We start from the raw sequence: 20,830 nt of genomic DNA on the forward strand, positions 1-20,830 counted from the left end.
CTGATAATTCAACTGGAAGGCGGGGGGAGAGGAAAGAAACCCCAAAAAGCTCTATCAGTAGGTATGTGCTAAAATACAAAAAGCAAAACCAACATCACAGCCACTGAATCCTGTAAAGTTGGGTTTATGCAAGACCTTAAACTAGACGAGCTAATTCTCATACACAGATTTTCAGACTGGGTTAGGGAACTTGATGCACAGGTGATGTACATTTCAACCTGAAATGCGACAACTCAACATTGATCAGACTCTGCATTGATCAGAACTACAAGGAAGAACTTGCACAAGAACCCCAGCCCAAAGCACTAAACCTTGACTAGTACCACACTAATGATGGGTAAATTCTTTCTTGGACTTTTTAGACCACATTAAGCCTTTTGGCTTTTTGGAAACAGTGTCACATCTCACTCTTTTAAATCAAAAGTAGTCAGCAGAAATACCATGTTAAGCAGACTCTGACAATAAAAAGTAAAGTATATGCCAAAGGCATAGTACGAAAGCACAGGAAAAGGTTGGAAAATTCACTTGTCCCACTGATGAGACGTGAGGCAGCCACAACCCTCAAAGCATAACCTATACAGCTCTATAGTCCTGCAGTTACAGCAGCCTGTACAAAGCAAATTAATAACAACTGTCTTTTTGTAACAAAAAGCACCCACTGTTTTTTTTCTTCCCCACAGAATTTAGATTAATTTGAGTAAGAAACAAGTATTAGAGAAAAAAACCCCAGCAATTAAGTTTCGTATTTGGCTCTTTGCTTCACGTAAACTGGTCTAGTGCTACTGAGTTTCAGAAAAAACCACCCAAGAACAAAATTAGAAGTTTACTGTTAAACACATTTGGAAGGCAGGAACATACTTGCTTTTCCTGCATACTGTAGGAAAAATATAAATCCAACACTTTTATCATTAGTTACTAAACAAAAGCTACACCCAGCCTATGTTAACTGTGAACCAAATTTCTATTTATGTCATTCCTCCGTATGGGGAACAAATTCCTTCACAAGTCTCCACAGATTTTTACTACAGCAGTTGATGAACTAATGCCTTTGAAAGAAGACTATCCTCACTCAAAATCTTAAGTCAACACACAAAGATATCAGCTAACTAAAGACCCAAGCATTTACCAGCCACTCAGCACTACAAGGCACACTGAATAGCGAGGAGTTTGGCACTTACAAGCTCAGTGGTGCCCATCAGCAAACTGCACAGCCCTGGAAATGCCAAGGTATCTCTAGTCCTGGTGGATCACAGAAATAAGCTTTTTAACAGTCTAAAATCAGTTCACCACTGAGAGTGGAGCCTCAACACAGGCTTGAATTGCATTAATGAAGTTTAAACAACATTAAAAGTAGAAGGAAAGAGACATCATTGATGTTTGGAGTTTTTGCCCCAGAAAAATAAACTGATTAAGAGTGGTCACATCCAAATTTAGAACAGCTAGCACACAGTAAGAGTGGTTCTGGCCAAGTACATGTTTTTTCTTTGCCTCAGTAACACTTGTAGCTCTTAGATCAGTGAAGAAGCCCAGGCCAATGTCTAAGTACACGCCTACAGAAGGCAGTTCTGAAGAGCAAACTCTCTAGGTATACCTACAGTACTGCTTATAATCCAATTCACTGGGAAGTTCCAGTGTGTTGTTTCCCAGAAAAGGAAAAGTCATCAGAAAAAGATTCCAAACAGTTTGGTCCAAGTCGTAACACACTGTACTTGAAATCACGGTTTCACTCAGAAGGGTAACAACTTTGGTTCTGGCTTCGGTATCAAAACGCACCAGCCAAAATCTCAAAAATCCTACAGATTCAGCACTCAAAGAAGCCAAGAGCTTCTTTCAGATCCCCAGACTCTGAAATTAATGGCTTCACATTTTCCTCAAGAGCACCTTTACATTTGGGCATACATATTTTCAAGCAATTTCTCACACGCAAATTAATTTGTCCTGACACACTTTCAGTCACAACTCTGCAGAAACACAAGTTAGTGTTCAGAATCATCTTTAAGCCATCACATCTGGTAATTACTACTACAGAACACCAGGACTCCACGAAAAATTACTATGTAAGACAAATGCCAAACAAAGCAATTCACATTTTCAGAGCTATCTCCTAACCACACACTTCAAAGGAGTCTGGATGAATGTCTAACTGCAGTTACATATGACATGATGCCATTTATACTTCCGAACTGGTGTCTGCCAGTTGCAAGTCGTGGTCAATAAAAATGAAGGAAAATAAAAAAAACAAGAAAAAACAAAACAAAATAAAAAAATCCTCAACAACAACAAAAACCACGTCCTGCACAGTGGAACAGAACAGTCTTCCTGATCTTGCTTGTTATTAAAATTTTGTTCTTTCTGATGCAACATCTGCTTTAACTATACACCATAAAGAACATGAGTTCAAAATGAGTATTTGATGGATCCCACCCTTAGAATGAGAACAAATCCTCTTCCAGACACAGCTGTGTCAGTCTGAGGTTACTGAGCACATCCCTAGTTCCACATCCTCCACTCATTACTGTTACCACCCACATCAACATGCCAGCTGAGAGAAATGGAAGAACACTCTCCAATTTATTGTGATTTTTATCTGCCAAGCCAGCTTAAACAGTTTGCTATAGGTCCTTGTTTAACCCAGGTCATGCTGATGGAAATGTATGGTTCCAGACAAGCTCAAAGAAACTTCAATCAGAACTACCACAGCCCCATCACAAACCCCACTTCAACAGTAAGTCCCATTTCCACCCCCTGACCTGGATGGTCAGCCAGTTCAGATACATGATCCAACCAAAATTCAACAAAACAAAAAAAAGCAATTTACTACTAGCTTGATTAACTCCCGGACTTTGCTTAACTCACAGCCACAAAGGCTTCCTTGCCAGCAGCTGAAGATGCACAGCCAAGAAGGAGACATGACCACCAGAGCTTCCATTTAAGCTGCCAAGTCTATTGACAAGCTTAGGCAAAACTAAAATAGAGCTGCTTCAGCAAAGAGTGGTCACAGCCTCCTCCTCCTCCTATGCAAGCAGTAACATTTGTATAGCCATGAAGTCAGTTCAGGCAGTTGATCCAACTGAAGCTTAGCATTTTTCTGTACGACCATTTTCAGCTGGATCAGCAAAGAAAGACTAAAAGGGAAAAACATCCTTTTGGCAAAAGCTTTGGCAGAAAAATCAAGGCTGCTCTGGTGGTAATGCAATAGTATGACTGTGGAGGACATGCTAAGTCTTAGGCTGATTGAATTTATGCTTGGTATTCTGCAGAAAAAGAAATGCAATATGCTCCAATCTCACTTATTAAAATTGCGAGATCAACCGAAACTGAACAAGAAATCTGTAATTTTAATATATGTTCACTGATCAAAGTAAACTCCAAAAACAAGACTAAGGACATGATTTCACATTAGTTTAAACCAAGCTTGCTTGATAAGCTGGCAAAACAAATAAAAATATAAGTAAACTTTGACCCTCCCCTAAAGAAAAGGACAAAGTCAGCAGAGTGTCAGATGAGTAGATGAGTGCAGTAAGTAGGATACAACCCCAAAGTCATCAGTTACACCAGCTTAGGCTGCCAATCTCTTACTTGATAGATTCTGTAAAACATATTTTCTAGAGGGCAGAAGATTTAATTTCTATAGCATTAGAGCAATTAATTTTTTTCCCAATGTTATGCAGCTCCATCAATATCACCAGTGGAATAAAATTCTGCTATAGGCAGAATTCAAGGATCCTGCACAGTGCTGTAATAAGCTCTCACAAACACACAATAAAATATCTGCTATAACATGTTTTTCCCAATAGCTTCTATTCCTGGGGAGGGAAGCACTTTTGCAAAGGCTTTCACTACAATTTCAGAAAGTTTTTATACCATCACATCCATTATGGTGGGAAAGAAAATTACTTACAGAGCATTCTGACACCAAGCAGCTCTATCAAACTACAACATGTAAGACTTAAAAGTCTGGCAAGTTTTAAGAGCCCAACGTGGCTTGCTGGTTTGGGTTCTTTCTTCCTAAATGCATAATGCTGTCAAGCTACTAACACAAAATCAGAAGGTTTCACAACACTAGGTTGAGAAGATAAACAAACTCGTCTGCTCTGTCTAGTTTACATGCGCCTTCAGTTTCCACACATTTAAGCTAAATAATAAATTCAGGAATGCAATTCCCAGGATGAAAAATACATTTTCTGCTAGTAAGCATTTACATGGCTGATTTGAATTGCATTTCACATGTATACTTTAGGAAAAAATAATCTTTGATGTGTTATGTTTAGAGTTCTGTAAATCTGTATTTTTACTGAGGCTTAAAACCAACACTTTATGCAATTACAGATTAAAAAGATTTTACTGTAGGATAACTCAGGGTACCAAGAGTCTTAGAATCACAGGCAAGGATAAACACATCTGAAATTCATTGTTTTGGACTTCGTTCACATTTTTATTTCTTCTGTAAGACTTTTGCTAAGGAAAAAAAACAGCACTTCCACAGAGAATTGCCAAGAGATGAAGAAATGGAAAAAATTCACTGATGAACAGAAAAACAATACTGTTTCTCTATGGTAACTATTAACTTCTGCATAATCATAAAGACCATTTTAGCAGTAACCATAGATCAATAAGTCAAATAGAACTGAGTCAGAAATCCATTTAAATATTTACATTTTTTGTTACAAGTCATACCTAAAGTATTACTATAGCCAAAGAGAATGACTGTGCCTTCCATTTTACTCCCTCTCCTCATTCAGGAGCCTATCCCGAAATGCAGAATGATCAAAATACAAAACAAGAGAGCAAAACAAAATCCCTTAAATGGTACAAATAGACACTGTTGACAGCTATAAGCTTCCCCTACTCCAGACAGCTGAATTAGGAAATATTGACAACAACACAGAAAACACAGCAGCACACAGAAAAGCTCCCTTATCATTTCATAAACCATTAATGAGCAGGTTACATAAATCTACTGGACCGAAGGAGTTGTACACTGGAGCTGCTGCAAGACATTAACTCTCCTGTGAGGGATGCATCATTTCATTCTTGAAGACTGTTCATCTCCGTGAGCGCAATAAAAGGAGTTAAGGGCATTCCGAACGGGAGCTGCATTTTAACCCTTCGTGACCCACCGAGCACGGAGCGAGGCGATGCTCCCCGGGCCCGCGGCAGCCCCCGCCCCGCCCGCTGTTGCTCATACATCCCTCTTGCGCCCGCAGGACGGGCCGAACCCAGCCGGCTGTTCCTTTGTGCAGCCTGGCGAGCTGCCGCACACGCACTGAGACACCGGCCAAGCCACGAACCGGGTGAAAAGAGACGAGCCCCGCTGCTCACAGGGGCCCTTTCCCCTACAACTCCCGCTGCCAGACTGGGTCGTCAGCGCCATCGCCTCAAAGCCTCGTCCCGACGCCTCCTGAACTTCACAGCGCCCCAGCCCCAGCTGAGACGGGGAGGCGGGTTTCGGGGAAGCCCCTACTTTCCGGAGCCCCCACTCGCTCCCAGGGCCGCGCAGGGGCGGCAAGCGATACAAAGCGCCCGGGAGCGGCCGCGCCGGAGGGACCCTCTGACGGAAACCTGGCCGGGATTCAAGGCCTAGGAGAGACCGCAGGCACTGGAGGCAGCCCCGGGAGAGCCCCATGAAGCGGCGCCGCCCCGGGGGTCGCTCCCTCGGGCAGCGGCTTGGTGCTCGCCGCAGGGCCCTTCGGTGCCGCGGCCGCCCCCCGCAGGCTCCACCTGCGCCGGGCCCCCGCTCCACCGCACCCCGGGGATCGCGCCCCACCCCACCGCCCACCGCCCCCCGCCGGGGCGGGACCGGAGGGCGCTCCCACATCGCCCCCGGCCTCCGCACGCACTTTCCCGGGGTACCCCTGGCCCCCTTCATCCCCTCCGGCCCCTCAGGCTTCCCCCGCCTCCAGCGCCCCCCCCGGCCGCCGGACCCACCCGCGCCCCGCGGGGCTCGGCACGGCCCCGTCACGCCCGCCCGCGGCTCCGGCCGCCGCGGGCGAAGGCCCTTCCCCACATCGCGGCCCGGCCGTGCTCACCTGCTGCCCGCAGCCGCCTCCCTCCGGCGCCTCCTCCGCCGCCCGTCGCACCGAGCAGCGCCGCCACCGCCGCCGCTCCGCCCCCGCCCCCCGGCCGCCGCTCCCGCCCCCGCCGCCAGCCACGCCTACTCCGGCGGCCCATTGGCCACCCGCCCCGAAGTCCGCCCTTCGGATTGGTGCGAGAAGCCGCCCATCAAAGCCTCGGCCCCGCCCATCCCCGCCCCACAGGTCCCGGGTGTTTTATTCACGCCGGGGCTCTGGCGCCCCCAATCTCTCGCTGTCGGTTCTGATTGGCTGACGCGGTGGGAACGGCGTGCCAGGATTGGCTGCCCGAGGTGCCACTGCGGCGCTGGGCCCGCCCCCCCAGTGGGGCTGGGCTGGGCGGCGCGGTGGGAAGGCGGCGGCCGCTGCCGTGCCGGGGTCAGGGCCGGGGCCCGGCCGGTTCTCGGGGACCCCCGGCCGGCGTCCCGCTGATGCGCCAAGGCGGGATGTGCCTTCCACCGCCCGTCTCCGGTTCGGTTCAGCCGTGGCTCTTGTCTCCTCACAGCTGCGGCAGTGGTGGCACCAGGATGAGGATGGCTCTCGCAGCCCCAGTGCCACGTTGGTTTCCCCCCGATAAACTGTATTTGGTGACTGACACCTTCCCTAGGGGCTGCAGTGAGACGTGCTGCTAGTGCCAGCTCTCCAGAAACCGTAGTATCCTACATCAGCCAGAGGCCAGGCTTGCAGGAAAAACGCAAGCAGGCTCCTTTAACCTCCAAGATTAAGACTTTCTGAGAACCAGAATATTCTCGGCATATCCTTCCTTCGGTCCAAGAAATACTAGCATGCCTCCATGTTCGAGGTGCAGACAGTACCAGGCACTGAATTCAGCAGGGAGGCTGCCTTTCAAAGGGAAGTTACCCAGGGGAATCGAATCCTGGGAGCAGCACGCTTGCGACTGCACATACGGGGCTTGGCCTGAACGCATTATCCGGAATGCGTATTTCCAATAGCTGCCTGCTCTCAGCAGACTTTCAAGCAGCTACTTCATCCAAAATGCAAGCCAGAACAGTTGCCGGTGCATTCAGCTGGGGGGGGGGAAAAAAAAAAATCAGGTAATTGAAATGCAAAGATTACATGATGTTTCTCTGCATTATTATGTTCTCCCTGCATACGCCATCCCCCTTATTCCTCTTTGTTTCTGAATCAAGCAAAGAAACACAGCAACAAAGAACACGGGCCTTAATGTTGGCTGGCAAACATCCAGGAAACAAAGCAACCGAAATAACTGGGAATTTCAGAGCATCGCGCAAAAATCATTTACCAAGTTTACATAGGAAGTGCTCAGGCAGAAGTATGAGTATGACACTGACTCTGAGTTTCAGACTGATGCTCTGACCCCCAAGTCATCCCTTGTTCAGAAATTAAACTGAGAAGATGCAGGAGTTTTCCTTACATCTTTTTGCATATACCTTTGCTTTCCAAGAAAAGACAAATCAAGGGAGAGAGCTGCCTTCCCTCTCAAATATTCAAAAATGACTAGAGGATAAGACATTTCTACCAGTTCTAAGTTTTCTTCTGATTTTATGAAAACATTCCTGACTTAACGTAGTTCTTAAAATACTGTATTCCCAGTACCTTCATCTTATTCATAGCCTCTGGATTTTTGACAGAAATTTTTATAAAACATGGTGCCCTAAACCTTAATTCCTAATGAACAATTCCCATATTATCGAGAAGCTCTACTTCCAAATGAAGTACAAAGGAAAAGGCCAGGACATGCTATTGTAAATAAAATCTAATGTATGCTTCAGCTATTTATAGCTTTTACAAATATTTATTAGATAGCTAAATTCATTTGTTGCCATTACTGCTTCTCTGCTCAGCTGATAACTTGACCTCCCCATATGGCCATTGGTGACGGAAGGGAAAGGGGCTGTGGTGGGAAAGGAAAGGAAGATGACCCTAGAGGTCACTTAGCTGGACAAGCTGAGCATCCAGCATAGCAAGCTGCACATTCACAGTGCTGTGCTGAGGGTCCAAGGCACATTCTGTGTACTCAGTCTTCCAGTCTTCCCACAGCGTTTCTGTGGGAGGGGGGGAAATTAATTCTCCAAGGTCTGATACTGGAAGCAACGCTTCAAATGCTTTGATCCTTATGGATAACAAAGAATTGGAAGATAGTTCATAGCATTGACAAGAAAACAAACCCAATTTGCCCCTTATCACCTTTCCTTTAAGACCGAGACAGGGCTCCCTGTGTAATACACAAGATTAATGGACTTGACTGTTCCTGTCATGCCCACTGACTCCTGTCAGCTGTGCCTTTCTAGCCAAGACCTTTCCTGGACTCAGTGGGACAGCAGGATAGTACGCTATCCCCTAAGGATCTGAGAATATATTACACACACATTCATGACAATGCAAACTCCTTTATCCCCATTGCAGATACCCAGAGGCTTAACATTGTTCCTCCCTATTGGTTATCTAAAATAACGTCAGTGATTAAATCTCCCTTCTCTAATCACACCATACTATTATCCCTTCTAGGAACAAGCCATACCAGTATAAATACTACCACATACGCATTTTTATGCTCACCAAGAGGAATTCCATCTTTTTGGCAGTATATATAAAACAATAGGAGCTTGTGTGTGTGGATGAGCACTGGAAATGTTCACCTATAAGGTGCCATATTGGCTAGTAGCAACACAAATCTACTATGGGAAGCAAATAAGCAAGTACTACAGGGACTTTTTCCTATTGTGCTCTGAGCAGATCTCAACAATATGGTTGCTAAACCAAGGCATTCTGTTTGCATAATATTTTCATCTTGGTAGTGCTGTACCCGAGGTGAGCAAGCAATTTCAGAATACTTCAGAAAAACTTCAGTATAGGAAACAAAAGGTAAAGTCTTTTTACAAGGCTTCTGACTAGGAGAAGCTTACAGGAGAAGCAAATGTTGAATAGTCCTGCCCTATGTTAGCATAGCTATATGTTAATCTTGAAATAGTAGGCATAAATGTATTTAATGAGCAAAGCTATGCAGTTGCCATCATTAGTACAGAAGGGATATGAAGAGCAAGAATCCTTTAAAACCTGTCTTCCGTGGAAAAGCATCAGCCAAACAGGTTGTCAAGAGCCATGATCTGTGCATATCAAAAGGATATTCTCTAGCACAAGATATGTGATTTATGCAGGAAGAGTTTGACTGTACTTTCTATCTTGGTTCTTTAGATGTGGTTAATCCCACAGGGCAAATATTTCATTCAGGTTCTCTCTTCCTTCATTTTAGGATGGGGACTTTCTCGTCATGGCCATTTATTTCTCTCCTTCTGCTGGAGCCTTGGAGTCTGCTGCTTTGTGTTTAATCACTGCCTATGGAGTCACTGCAGATGGTATCTCCTCAATGCTACCAAATGCTAGATGGCATCTAATAAAAGCACAAAAACCTTCATTAAATTATTTCAAAATTTTCAAGTACATGTGCCCTGTCAAGGGGGTGAGTAAACTCAGTCAAGGATCCTACTTTAATACATTATTTTAATTCAGCTTTAATTCCAATGTATCTATTTTAGTGTCACATGGTACAAAAGAAAACGTCTGTGCTTCTAAACCCCTCCAAAAAGATCATTTCATAGGGAGGACAGGACCTTCTAATTACAATTTTTACAAATGTGCTTTAATTTGGCTGTTCCATGGCAGGGAAGGCTTCTTTTCTCAGTGGGGCTCCTTGTACAAGATAACCAGGATTAAAGACTACAACCAGTCACTGAAGAAAATCCCTGAGAAGACAGAAGCAGCTGGAGGGAGGCCAAAGTCGCTGCCAAAAGATGCTTCAGTGAGTGAGTGCATTCACTCTGATGAGGGAGGCCAGAGGATAGCTCTTGAGAAACAGTTCCTGAATTAGCTTTCAGTCTTGTTATCTGGCAGTGAACTTTATAGCTTTCACAACAAGGAGCAGGCTTCACAATCCAGCCCAGTGTCCTTCCAGTGATGACATAGTGGATGTAGCTAGGCTGTGTGAGAAAGACTTTCAGCAAAGCAAACCTATTAGTGAAGGCTTGAAATGTTCCTTATCCTTACTAGGTATTAGTTTTGGCATGAGAACAAAAATGATGGTGCAAAAGGAAGGTTGCCAGCAAAGTAATAATGAGAAAAAGGATTAAACTGGTCTTAGCTTTCTAAAAGTGACTGGTTTACATTAATGGTTCACCGGGAACACAGAGAAAGTTTGCATGGTGGTGAACAACTGAGTATCCAACACACAGGAAACAGCAAAGAATTTTGCCCTTTCCACTCATTAAAGAAGACTGCTCATAGCTTTGCAGGATCAGGCCTTACCCAAACTGCTGTTTAAATCTGAGATTTCCCTTATTTGAATGGCATAATAAAATACCACATGAACCCTACATCTCTTTAAGGTGCCATTTACTTACTTCTTTTGAAGTCACTTGTGACTCTCTAATAGATTGTACTCACCACATTATATGTCCTCTTAAATAAAACATGTGTGACTCTTGGCAATGCAGCTTATATGTTCATAAAATCCAAGTAACTTTGTGCTAAATTCTAATTAAGAAATGTAATTGAGCCTCCAGTTGCTACTCTGTGTGAGCAGCAGCAAGGGATCACCTAATCATTCAGAAATCTGTATTACTTTCCTTTTGTTTATTTAAAGAACTGTAAATGACACTTCTTTCTTTAGACAAATTCCCTTGAAATTTTGGACAATGAATGCAAATCGCATGTAAACTCCTAAACAACCATCTGAGTACTCTGCAAGTGATACTGAAGCTCTCTCTTTTTGCCCTAGGTCAAAACCCTTTCTTGTGTCACACAGAAAAATAGCAACGTTTTTTATTCTTGAAAGCATTTATTATTAGAAAGACTAAATTGTTGAAAGAAATGTTTTCTTGTTATAGAGATTTCACCACTATTATTTTCTACTGTGTCCTTCACTCAGAGACTTTGTTATACATCAAAAAAAATCCATTGTCAATCAACTGTCTCTCAGTAGTAGAAAGTGACATCCCTATGAAGATCTGGGCCCTCAAATGAGACTTTGAACCCCCTGTACTGGTAAACATCCAGAGCAGCTTTGCTGCTGTCATTACAGATATTCTGGTGTAACTCAGGTCAGGCTCTGTGTACAGTGCCTGGCTTCTTCTCAGAAGGATCAGTTGCACTCCAGTAAATTAGGCAGTAACACAAATAACAATCCAGATGCCCAGGTTTTTCAAGTGTCTTTCCCCTCCCAAGCCTCTTTAGCCATGCTTAGGTATAACTAAAGCATACAACGCCTAACTTTTACCATATTTCATGCGCTTGCATCTCGATTTTGTTAAGGGTCCAGTTCTGTTGAAATGGTTTCAGCTGATAAGATTATTCTGGTAAGCAGGGCTTAACCTTGGGGAAACAAAGAGTGGATTGAAATAGAGTTCGCCCTTCCCTTCTCTTCCAGTCTACACATGCACGCACAGGCTGCGTGCACTCCCCTCCCGCTGTAAACCCCATGCACGCGGGTCACCTTGCCAGGCAGATGCGGTGTCCCCTCGGCGCGCTCCCAGCACAAGGGTGCAGAGCGCCGGTCGGCCTCTGCCACCTGCTGGCAAAGCCGGAAACGGTCCAGGCGTGAAATCCGAGGCTGAAGTGTTGCCTGTGCACGCCTAAAATCAGTCTCCATTAACTAAAACCGTCGTGGCACAAACAGGACAGTCTTCTACTGCCGTTGCTCTTCACGCAGCTTTGGCCACGAAGGCTGTGCCCGAAGAACTCAGTCAGAAAAATATCTCCAAAATTAAAATGGTTGCTATTGCATATATACAAAAAAGGCCTTCATTGCTTAGTCCACACTGGTGGACTCTGAGACTGATTTGTGTTGGTTTTAAGGCAATTCAAACAACCTTAAATGTTTAAGATATCTGCATCTATTCTAGAACTGAGACTTAACAGCTGAACTTATCCTCATTAACCCTAACTGATTCCTGCTCCTAAGTTGGTAAAATTGAAATGTAAGTCTGAGTTGAAACCTGGCAAGAGGTGAAAATTCTCTTTTCAGCTTTATATCCTATGCCTGATACACTAAGTAGCTCATGCAGCAGATCTGCACATACCTTGTGGATGTTAGCTGTTTAACATATTGTGTGCAGCTGATATTCATATCTGTGAGAGGTTAATAACATGCCGTGAACCAGAGGGTTCCTGGGCACACTTGGGTAATTGCTGCAGTTATGTGCTTTAGACTCACAGCAGCCTCTGGAGATGAAATTCTCATGCAAAATTCATTCCCATGAATTACTGCAGTTCATCAAAGATTCTTCTCATGAAAGTACTGCATATTGAATTTCTTGAGCTGAAGCTTGTTCTTGGTCAGAAACATAGTCTGGCGATACAAACCCCTACAGTTTTTCACCTTTGCCTCAAGCACAGTCTTGCTCTACCCCTCCAGCAAAGCTTCCTATGCTGAAGCTGCAGTCTCTGGAAGCACAGAGCAGCCCTCAGGCTGCCCAGCATCACTAACGCTGGCCTTCTGGGAAGCCTCGGGCCTAGGAGAGAGATGGAGAGGAAACAAAGGTCTTGCCAGGTTATTAGGCAGCAAGTGGATTTGGGAAAAAAAAGAAAAAAACCCCAAACCACTGTGTGACATGACAGCCTTTTGGGTTTATGGGATCCTTTTGAGACGATATAGCCTTTCAGCTGCCATCACCATTAGATGCACAAGAAGAAAAGGGGACGGGGGATGGCACACTAGAATTGGCTCCATTCAATTTGGGTTTCTATTTCTTGTGCAACAGGACCTTATGAAATAAGTGTTACCTCATCTCACCTCATTAGGTCGCAAAATAGTTCCACGCTGTCTAAAAGCGTATCCTTATGGTATGCCTTCAGAAAAAAAAAAAAAAGCTTTCTTAACGTGCTTAGAGCACACTTCCAGAACGAAGCTTCCCAGCCAAAGAACAGACCTGCCTACATCTTACCAAGGGGAATCGCCTCTCCTCTTCTGCGGGGCGGGGGAAGCAAATACACCCAGCACATTTTAAGCGGAGGCGATGACAAAACACAAGGCATTCTGCTCCATACCGCACCACACGCACACATGGAACACGCCCTTCCGGGGCAGACGCGCGGGTTCCATCCCGCGCGCGGGGCGCTCCCGGCGGAAGCGGCGGGGCGGGGCGTGGCGGCCATGGCGGCGGAGCAGCGGCGGGCGCTGGGGCGACTCTCGGCACTCGCCGTGTACCGCCGGGTGGCGGGGCCCGGGCGGATGGAGCGGCGCCGCCCGCGGGGCGCCGCTGCCCGCCGGCCGCAAGCGGGCCAAGGCCCGCCCGAGGCGCGACCGGGCGGGAGGAGGCGGCTCGGAGCCGGAGACGCCGCCGCAGCAGCCGCCGCCCGCCGCGCCCCCGAGCCGCGTGGAGCTCCCTGCGGAGGCCCCCGTGGAGCTCCGGCCCGGGGCGGCGGCTGCCGGGCCTGACGCGAAGCCGCGGGGTGGTCCCGCGGCGATGCCGGGCGGCCCGCGGCAGGAGGGGGGGGACGGCGGTGGCGTGTCGGAGCTGCTGCGGCGGCTGGCGCGGCTGGAGGACAGCCGGCAGCGGGCGGCCGAGCTCTTCCGCTGGCTGCTGGCCCCACTGGCGCCGGCGGAGTTCCTGGGGCGGCACTGGGAGCGGGCGCCGCTGCTGGTGCGGCGGGGCGACCCGGCTACTACGCGGGCTCTTCTCCACGGCCGACTTCGACGCCGCCCTGCGACGCGGAGAGGTTCACTTCGGCACCCACCTGGATGTGACCAGCTATGCCGAGGGGTGCGGGAGACACACAACCCCTCCGGCAGAGCCCTGCCCGCCGTCGTGTGGGACTTCTACCAGAATGGCTGCTCCCTGCGCCTCCTCTGCCCGCAGGCCTTCTCCCCCACCGTCTGGCACTTCCTCTCCATCCTGCAGGAGCAGTTTGGCAGCATGGCAGGGGCCAACACCTACCTCACACCCCCGAATACGCAGGGCTTTGCCCCCCACTATGATGACATCGAGGCCTTCGTGCTGCAGCTGGAGGGGAAGAAGCACTGGCGTGTCTACAGCCCCCGGACAGATGCCGAGGTGCTGCCCCAGTTCTCCAGCGCAAATCTCACGCAGGCTGAACTTGGCGAGCCTGTGCTGGAGACAGTGTTAGAGGCCGGGGACCTGCTGTACTTCCCCCGTGGCTTTATCCACCAGGGCAATTGTCTCCCTGATGCGCATTCGCTCCACATCACTGTGTCTTCCTACCAGAGGAATTCCTGGGGGGACTTTCTGGAGAAGCTACTCCCAGCTGCCCTGCAGATGGCCCTGGAGGAAGACGTGGAGTTCCGACGAGGGCTTCCCATGGACTACCTGCGGTATATGGGGGTGGCTAACTCAGACACAGTCGATGCTCGCCGAACAGCCTTTGTGGAGAAGGTGCAGAGCCTGATAAAGAAACTTGTTGACTATGCACCCATCGACGCTGCTGTGGATCAGAGAGCCAAGTCGTTTCTTCATGACTGTCTCCCTCCAGTGCTCACACAAAGTGAAAAGGTGCAGAGTGTCTATGGCTTCCCAGCACGGTGGCAAGATGGAGGCCCATGCAATGTTGATATCCTGATAACAAAAGACACCGAAGTACGCCTGCTCCGTCATGGCATTGTTAGACTGTGTAATGAAGAATCCGGTGTGATGCTGTACTACACAACAGAAAACTCAAGAGTGTATCATAAGGAAGAACCCAAGTTCTTTGAGCTAGATCCCGAGTATACAGACAGTATCGAATTTCTCCTGTCTTCCTATCCAAATCACGTCAGTGTGGATAACCTTCCATGTGAAACCTTGGAGGAAAAGATTTCTCTAGCTACACTTCTGTTTGAGAAGGGTATTCTGATTACAAAGAAGCCTCTGGCACAAGTCTAACTCTTACTTCTTCACAAAATAAACATACACTTGTTTAGAAAGTGTTCTGTCTTGGTCTTGCCTTATGCCTACTAGATGTGAATCAGCAGTTCAGGTCTCAGCATTTCATCTGGGTAGAGAAATGAAATGTTCTGATTAAAATAAATATTTGCTCTAGGAGCAGTTCTGCATGGCTGAGTGCCTAGAGAAGGGAGTTGGTTATCTTCTGTTCACCAGCCGTGTTACTACACCCTAGGTAATTTCAGGAAGGTAGTGAACTTTCTTGCAGTCTTGTAAATCACTGTCATGTTTTCACAGTATTTTAAGGCAGCCTGCTCTGCTGCAGGAAATACTATTCATAGGCATATTTGGTGATGGTCACCATTCTCTGTGCTTTTGCTGCATATATGGTGTGGCCTTCAGGCCCGTGCTGTGTTGTGAGGATCCCTTGGTCACATGTTTGCTCTTTGTAAAAGTGGAGCCTTCAGGCAGCTGCCACTCAGTTTAAGCAATTACACCCACCTATGTGGCCCTGCCCTTATTGAATGGTGCAGCAAGATTTTCTCAGGCAAACATGATCTGCTGCATTTGAAATGCTTCAGGCTCACTTGCTTCCTTTTCAGTCCATTAATGTAGGTAAAATATCCTCCCCCACTGGTTTTCCCACAGCAGCCCCTAGCAATGAAATTATTGGTCCTTTCAAGGCAAATGGGGCACCCTTCAATATGGGGGTTTTTTTCTGCTGGATGAAGAAAGTTTCATTTTAGGACCTATCAAGTTAATTGAATACATGCCTGGATGTGTGGCCAATTCCCATAAATACTGGCAAACCTCTGAAACACTTTTCCACAATGCTATTTTATCATAGCAGTCAGCAGGTGAGGGATATTCTGTCTTTAAAGCCTCTTGAAGCTATATTCACAATGAGCAGGGTGCATTACTCTGTGCTCTCTGAGCTGTTGGGTTATCCAGGTTTTGCATAGATGGCACCCATGCACTCTTAACTGTTTGGGATTTAAGTATACGCTGTGTCCTCCAAGATCCTAATATAAACAAAATTGCCGAATCAAAATTAATAAAAAAATGACATTTATTATGCGACTGAAATACCGGTTTCAAGATCGAGAAAAACAGCACCGAGCCCGGGGTCAGAGCTGGGTGAACACGCATAGATCTGATCTCTATCGCATCAGACCTCCCAAGTTCACAAGTGCTGCTTTGGCTGGTTCCTTCTTATACAGTTTTTGGGTAGAGTCCGAATTAATGCTATTCTTCTCGTATTCATGAAGTTTTCTTGTCCCGGAGTTGGGCCGCACAAAGCCTTTCCTGGGTCTGATGAATTGTCCATCCTGGGTGATGAGTGGGCCATTTCTGCTGATGGATGGGCCATCTCTGGTTCCCGGAACAGTTATTTCTAGTTCCCGGAATGTCCGATTCCTTATCAGATGCGATGTAGATATCAGAGTGTGGTTATCAAGTCATCATGGTGCAAATGTCCAGGTGATAAGATCCAACCCCACCTAGGTGGAATCCTCACTTATTGTGAAAGAAATACTTTTAGTGTTGTGAAATTTTTCTCTCAGCCAGGCTGGTGCAGGGATTTAGAAACTCTGGTCTCTGTAGGGTCTAATTACATTTCAGTTTTATATATAATAGCACGAATTACATATTTTATTTATAACAATCCCATACCATCCCAGTGCCAACCTTTCCTCCCTCTTTTGCCTGTATGCTTTTGCTAAATCTTGAAACTTGGGCTGTGTAAAATTGCACTACACAAGAATATGCTGAGGTGCCCTTGGGGCCTCTTGGCTCTGTGAAGCACTAGTGGCTGGACAGAAATGCTGTTGCCACACTCATCCTCTGACCCCTCTGTCTATTCATCTTCACCAGAGGGTCAGCCATCCTTGCCCCACCATTTATGCCCCTGGTAAATATGCCGTGTCTCAGTGGTGCCCTTCCTGGGCTGCTCTGTGTGCTCTCCATGGAACCACAGGCACCAGCACTGCAGCTTTGCTGTTTGGGGGCTGTGGTGCAGAGCTGCACCAGGAGCCCTTTCTGTGATGGCTGCAAGCACCTCCGTGTCTGTTTTGAGCACTTTATTAACAACCAAAGATAGCACAAAATCTCCTTAGCTTTTCCTTTCCCTGGACTCTGTTCTGTTGGGGTGGGGCATTTTGGTAATTCCTCCTCAGCTTTTAATTCCGCCAGGGAAACTGCCTGGGCTAGACACCTTACACATACTCCTCACAGATTTATGCAGGACTAGCCAGGCACAGAGTTTCTCTTTTCTTCATTGTTCTTTCTGCAGAAAGGTATTTCTTGCTGAGACCTGTAGAGTATACCAATTTTTTTGAACTAGAAGGTGGTGGCCCATTATGATCCCAGTAAGAAAAGCACTCATATTTTATAAGGTATCTAAAAATGCTGTTTATTAGAGCTAGCACTAATCTTACATCCCTTTAGATGCTGAGAACCCCAAGCAATGAAGCATTTCCCTGTGTCATGCAGACATGTTTCATAAAAGAGATTGTCCCCTTTCAGTCTTTCAAGGTATTGTAAGATTCTTGTATAAGGAAGCAGCTCTATTTACAGTATCTACAGTCAAACAGAAACAGTGTTCACAAGGGAATGTCTTTCTGCACTGCTGGGTAAGGGCAGGGCCACATAGGTCATGTTACCTCAGGTCCTGGGTGGGAGCTGCCTGTGTAAGGAAGAGCTGGCTGAGTTTCCTGTAGGGCTTGGGATCTGTGCAGGACAGCACAGGCCTGAAGGCCACGTTGTACAGGCAGCACAGCACAGGCACCAAAGGCATTGGAGGGGAATGTTCTGCATGCTGTAAGGCAAGGACCATGCTGAGGGTTCCTTCATATGCTTCCAAGCAGTGCAGAAACACAAATGAAGGTACAGGGAGCACATCCAGCAGTTTTTGCAAGAGGAGATGCACAGGACCAGGAGAGTTTTGAGAGAGTAGGTCTTTATTTGCTCTCATAATCGGACCCTTGGGCCATAGGAACTGCATCTTTTTAAAGGATACAAAGATCATTGAGTTTCACAACAACTACACGGGGCACAAAAAGTGGGAGGGGAGTTGGCAGTCCCACACGTGACTGTCACTTTGCCACTTTAGAGAAAGCTGCAGAAATACTCATCTGGCTTAGCTAGGATCTGCCAGAATGCTCACGTATGCACTGGAAGGGCAGAGAATGGGAACTATTCAGATACCATCATCTCAGAGTGACTGAGACATAACAAGATGAGGAGGTTGTGGAGAGAAGACACCTGCATTTTTTGAAGCAGCTTTCATGAATTGTCACCACATGCCCACATGTGAACCCTTAGTGTAGAAAATATAAAGAAAAAAGCCTTTACTGGTAGCTAACTGTGGTGGGTTGACCTTGGCTGGCTGTTGGATACCTACCAAACCCCTTTAGCAACAGGAGAGGTGAAGAAACTGAGAGAAACCTTATAGGCATAAAGACAGGGAACAATTCATCAACTAACATCACGGGCAAAACAGACTTGACTTAAGATTAATTTAATTTATTGCCAGTAAATAACAGAGTAGACAGTGAGATATAAAAACAAAATAAAAAACACCTCCCCCTCATCTTTGGGCAGCATCAGGTACATCTCTGAGCAGGTTGAAACTATCTCTGTCCAATATGGGGGAGTCCCGGTCCCTTCTTACAGCCTCCCATTACTAAACTTTTCCACACTAGCTCTAAATAATCTTACTTTTCTCTTGCAACCAGAGCTCAACTGGTGTCATTGTGCTTGCTCTCTCTTGGCTATCGTAAGGGAACATTTTGCATGGGAGTAGAAAAAATTTGTGTGTAGGATGTTCCTGTCACTTGTCCAGAAGAAAAAGTAAATATTGCCATCACTTTCTTCATGTGGTTTTGCAAACTCTCAGCATTAGACAATGTTACCCTCCATGAATCTTTTCAACTCAGCGCTGATGCGCATTTCCTCCCATCTCCCAGGTGAAGGGTCCAGGGGTTGGCCTGCTCGGTTTCTCCAAAGGGGGTGAAGTGTCCCTTGCCATGGCTGCCTTCCTGAAGAACATCATGGCTGTTGTTTCCCTCAATGGCCCTGTTGCTGCTACATGTATTCCTCTCTGTTACAAGGATAAAACAATCCCCACTTTGACCTTATATGAGCACAAAGCTAAGGCCACCAATTCCAAAATTCTTGATTATTCTGATGTCCTTGATGATCCCTTTCAAGCTCCTGGCAACCAAAGCCTGATCCCACTGGAGAAAGCTGAGGCACAGTTCCTATTCATTGTGGGACAAGATGACCGCGTAGTCAAAAGTGAGTATTATGCTACTGAAGTCTGCAAGCTTCTGCAGGCTCAAGGGAAGGAAAATTTTCAGATTCTCTCCTACCCTGGAACAGGGCACTGCATAGACCCTCCCTTTTTCCCTCTGTACCCCATAGGAAGCCACCCCGTTTTTCACAAGCGGGCAGTCCTGGGTGGGGAGCTCAGGGTTTATTCTAAAGCTCAGGTTCATGCTTGGTCACAGATCCAGGCTTTTTTCAAAAAGTATTTAATTGTCAAATAATGTGCAAGCAACACTCAACTTTGAACAACCAGAGCTGATAAATTCTGCTACATTTATCAGGTCAAACCTTGTCACAGCTGTACCAGTACAACTACAGTATCTTCTACGACTTTGCACATCCATAACACAGAAAATAAATGGGTTTGCCTTTTCTGTTCTCCCATCAACCTTTTTGCTCAAGTGTCAAGAAAAGGAGTGGTGTTTTTTGCTTTAGTCTTTGATAAAACAGGCCATGTGCAAAATGCACAGTTACATTTCTTGGGTGGTTTCTATTCTTCTAATACTTGACAGTGCTTTCCATGTCACTGTGGTCTCTACATGCATATGCTATCCTCAGGGCATGCTGAGCTCCCAAATGACCATTTTGGAGCAGGGATTTCACTGCTCTTATGGTGAATGTCTCATTGCAAATGGAAACATCTCTGACCTCTGTGCTGCTGGAAGTGTGTAAGAATGGCTGCTATAGCCAGGATGCTGGGCTGTCTCTGGTTAAGCCTTGGGAAAGATCGTTTACCTTCTTTGTTATTTGGATGAAAATTGTAATAAAGAGACTGAGATTTTAAAGTCTTAGAGTCATTTGTTGTGCTTTGGTTAGAACCAGGGTTTGCAACTTGACTACTTTCTCATCCCAGGGTGGAAGCTTGGGACTGCAGAAACTTGGGATCAAAGGCTGCCCAGGTGGGAACAGGAGAGCACAGAAGATGGACACATAGTCCCCTTACCTTCACTCTCTTCCACTGCTCTTGCATCACCAAGCATGGAGGAGAAGGACTGTTGCTGAAGCTTCCAGGACCCTTTCCCTTAGCATCTCCTCCCACATATGGTCAAGCCCATGATCAAATCCAGTAGTGTAAGCCAAGGAGTGTTGTTTCAACAGCAGGAGTAGTTGCCACTACTACTTCAACAGCAGGAGTAGTTGCCATTCAGTGCTGGACACCAGACGACACACCCAGATGCTAGATCACAGAGCACCTCACCTGTTTGCAGAGAAAGGGTAATCTCCATGGTGAATGAAAGATTGCTGAGACTCTGCCCGGTATCTCTGACCAATTAATATTTCCAGCTAGGACAATGCTTGGAATTCCCTCAGATGCTTCCATCTCTTTCACATTTCTAAGTCAGACAGGAGGAGATCGGAGCATGAGGCACTGCTACCTGCATCTCCCAGGAAGAGTCTGGGAACTTAAGGAAAGGACTCTCCCTCTGCAGTTCCTTTTGGATCAGAAGATACATCTCTGCATAAGATGGACTGAATGACCTTCTTTTTTAAATCCTTGCACAATCCATTACTAGAAGAGCCAGATGTTTCCTGACCAACCTAAAGAGTCTTGTGAAACTGCTCCTCCCTTATTGCTCC

The 20,830-nt window shown here is 46.4% G+C and overlaps 3 protein-coding genes across 13 annotated transcripts in view; 2 read left to right on the plus strand and 1 right to left on the minus strand.

The window, feature by feature from the left end:
• The window catches only part of NUMB (NUMB endocytic adaptor protein), a 92,781-nt gene extending 86,682 nt beyond the window's left edge, over positions 1-6,099 (minus strand). For all 11 annotated transcript variants that reach the window (XM_039551804.1, XM_039551799.1, XM_039551803.1 and 8 more), the window contains exon 1: positions 6,030-6,099. The gene's annotated coding sequence lies outside the window, so the exon portion shown is untranslated. The remainder of the gene's footprint in view (positions 1-6,029) is intronic.
• A 6,964-nt stretch (positions 6,100-13,063) lies between these two features.
• RIOX1 (ribosomal oxygenase 1) lies at positions 13,064-14,967 on the plus strand. Its single transcript, XM_039552930.1, is given in 3 exon segments — positions 13,064-13,710; positions 13,712-13,809; positions 13,812-14,967. Coding segments are annotated over 3 exon segments (1,860 nt in total). The 3' UTR covers positions 14,927-14,967.
• A 1,033-nt stretch (positions 14,968-16,000) lies between these two features.
• LOC104688277 (putative acyl-coenzyme A thioesterase 6) lies at positions 16,001-19,473 on the plus strand. The gene is made up of 2 exons (XM_039552931.1): positions 16,001-16,153; positions 18,892-19,473. Exons 1-2 carry the CDS (start codon positions 16,001-16,003, stop codon positions 19,471-19,473), a joined length of 735 nt encoding a protein of 244 aa, XP_039408865.1.
• The last annotated feature ends 1,357 nt before the right edge of the window (positions 19,474-20,830 follow it).

This window comes from Corvus cornix, chromosome 5 (assembly GCF_000738735.6).
Source record: "Corvus cornix cornix isolate S_Up_H32 chromosome 5, ASM73873v5, whole genome shotgun sequence".
NCBI classification, from domain to species: Eukaryota; Metazoa; Chordata; class Aves; order Passeriformes; family Corvidae; genus Corvus; species Corvus cornix.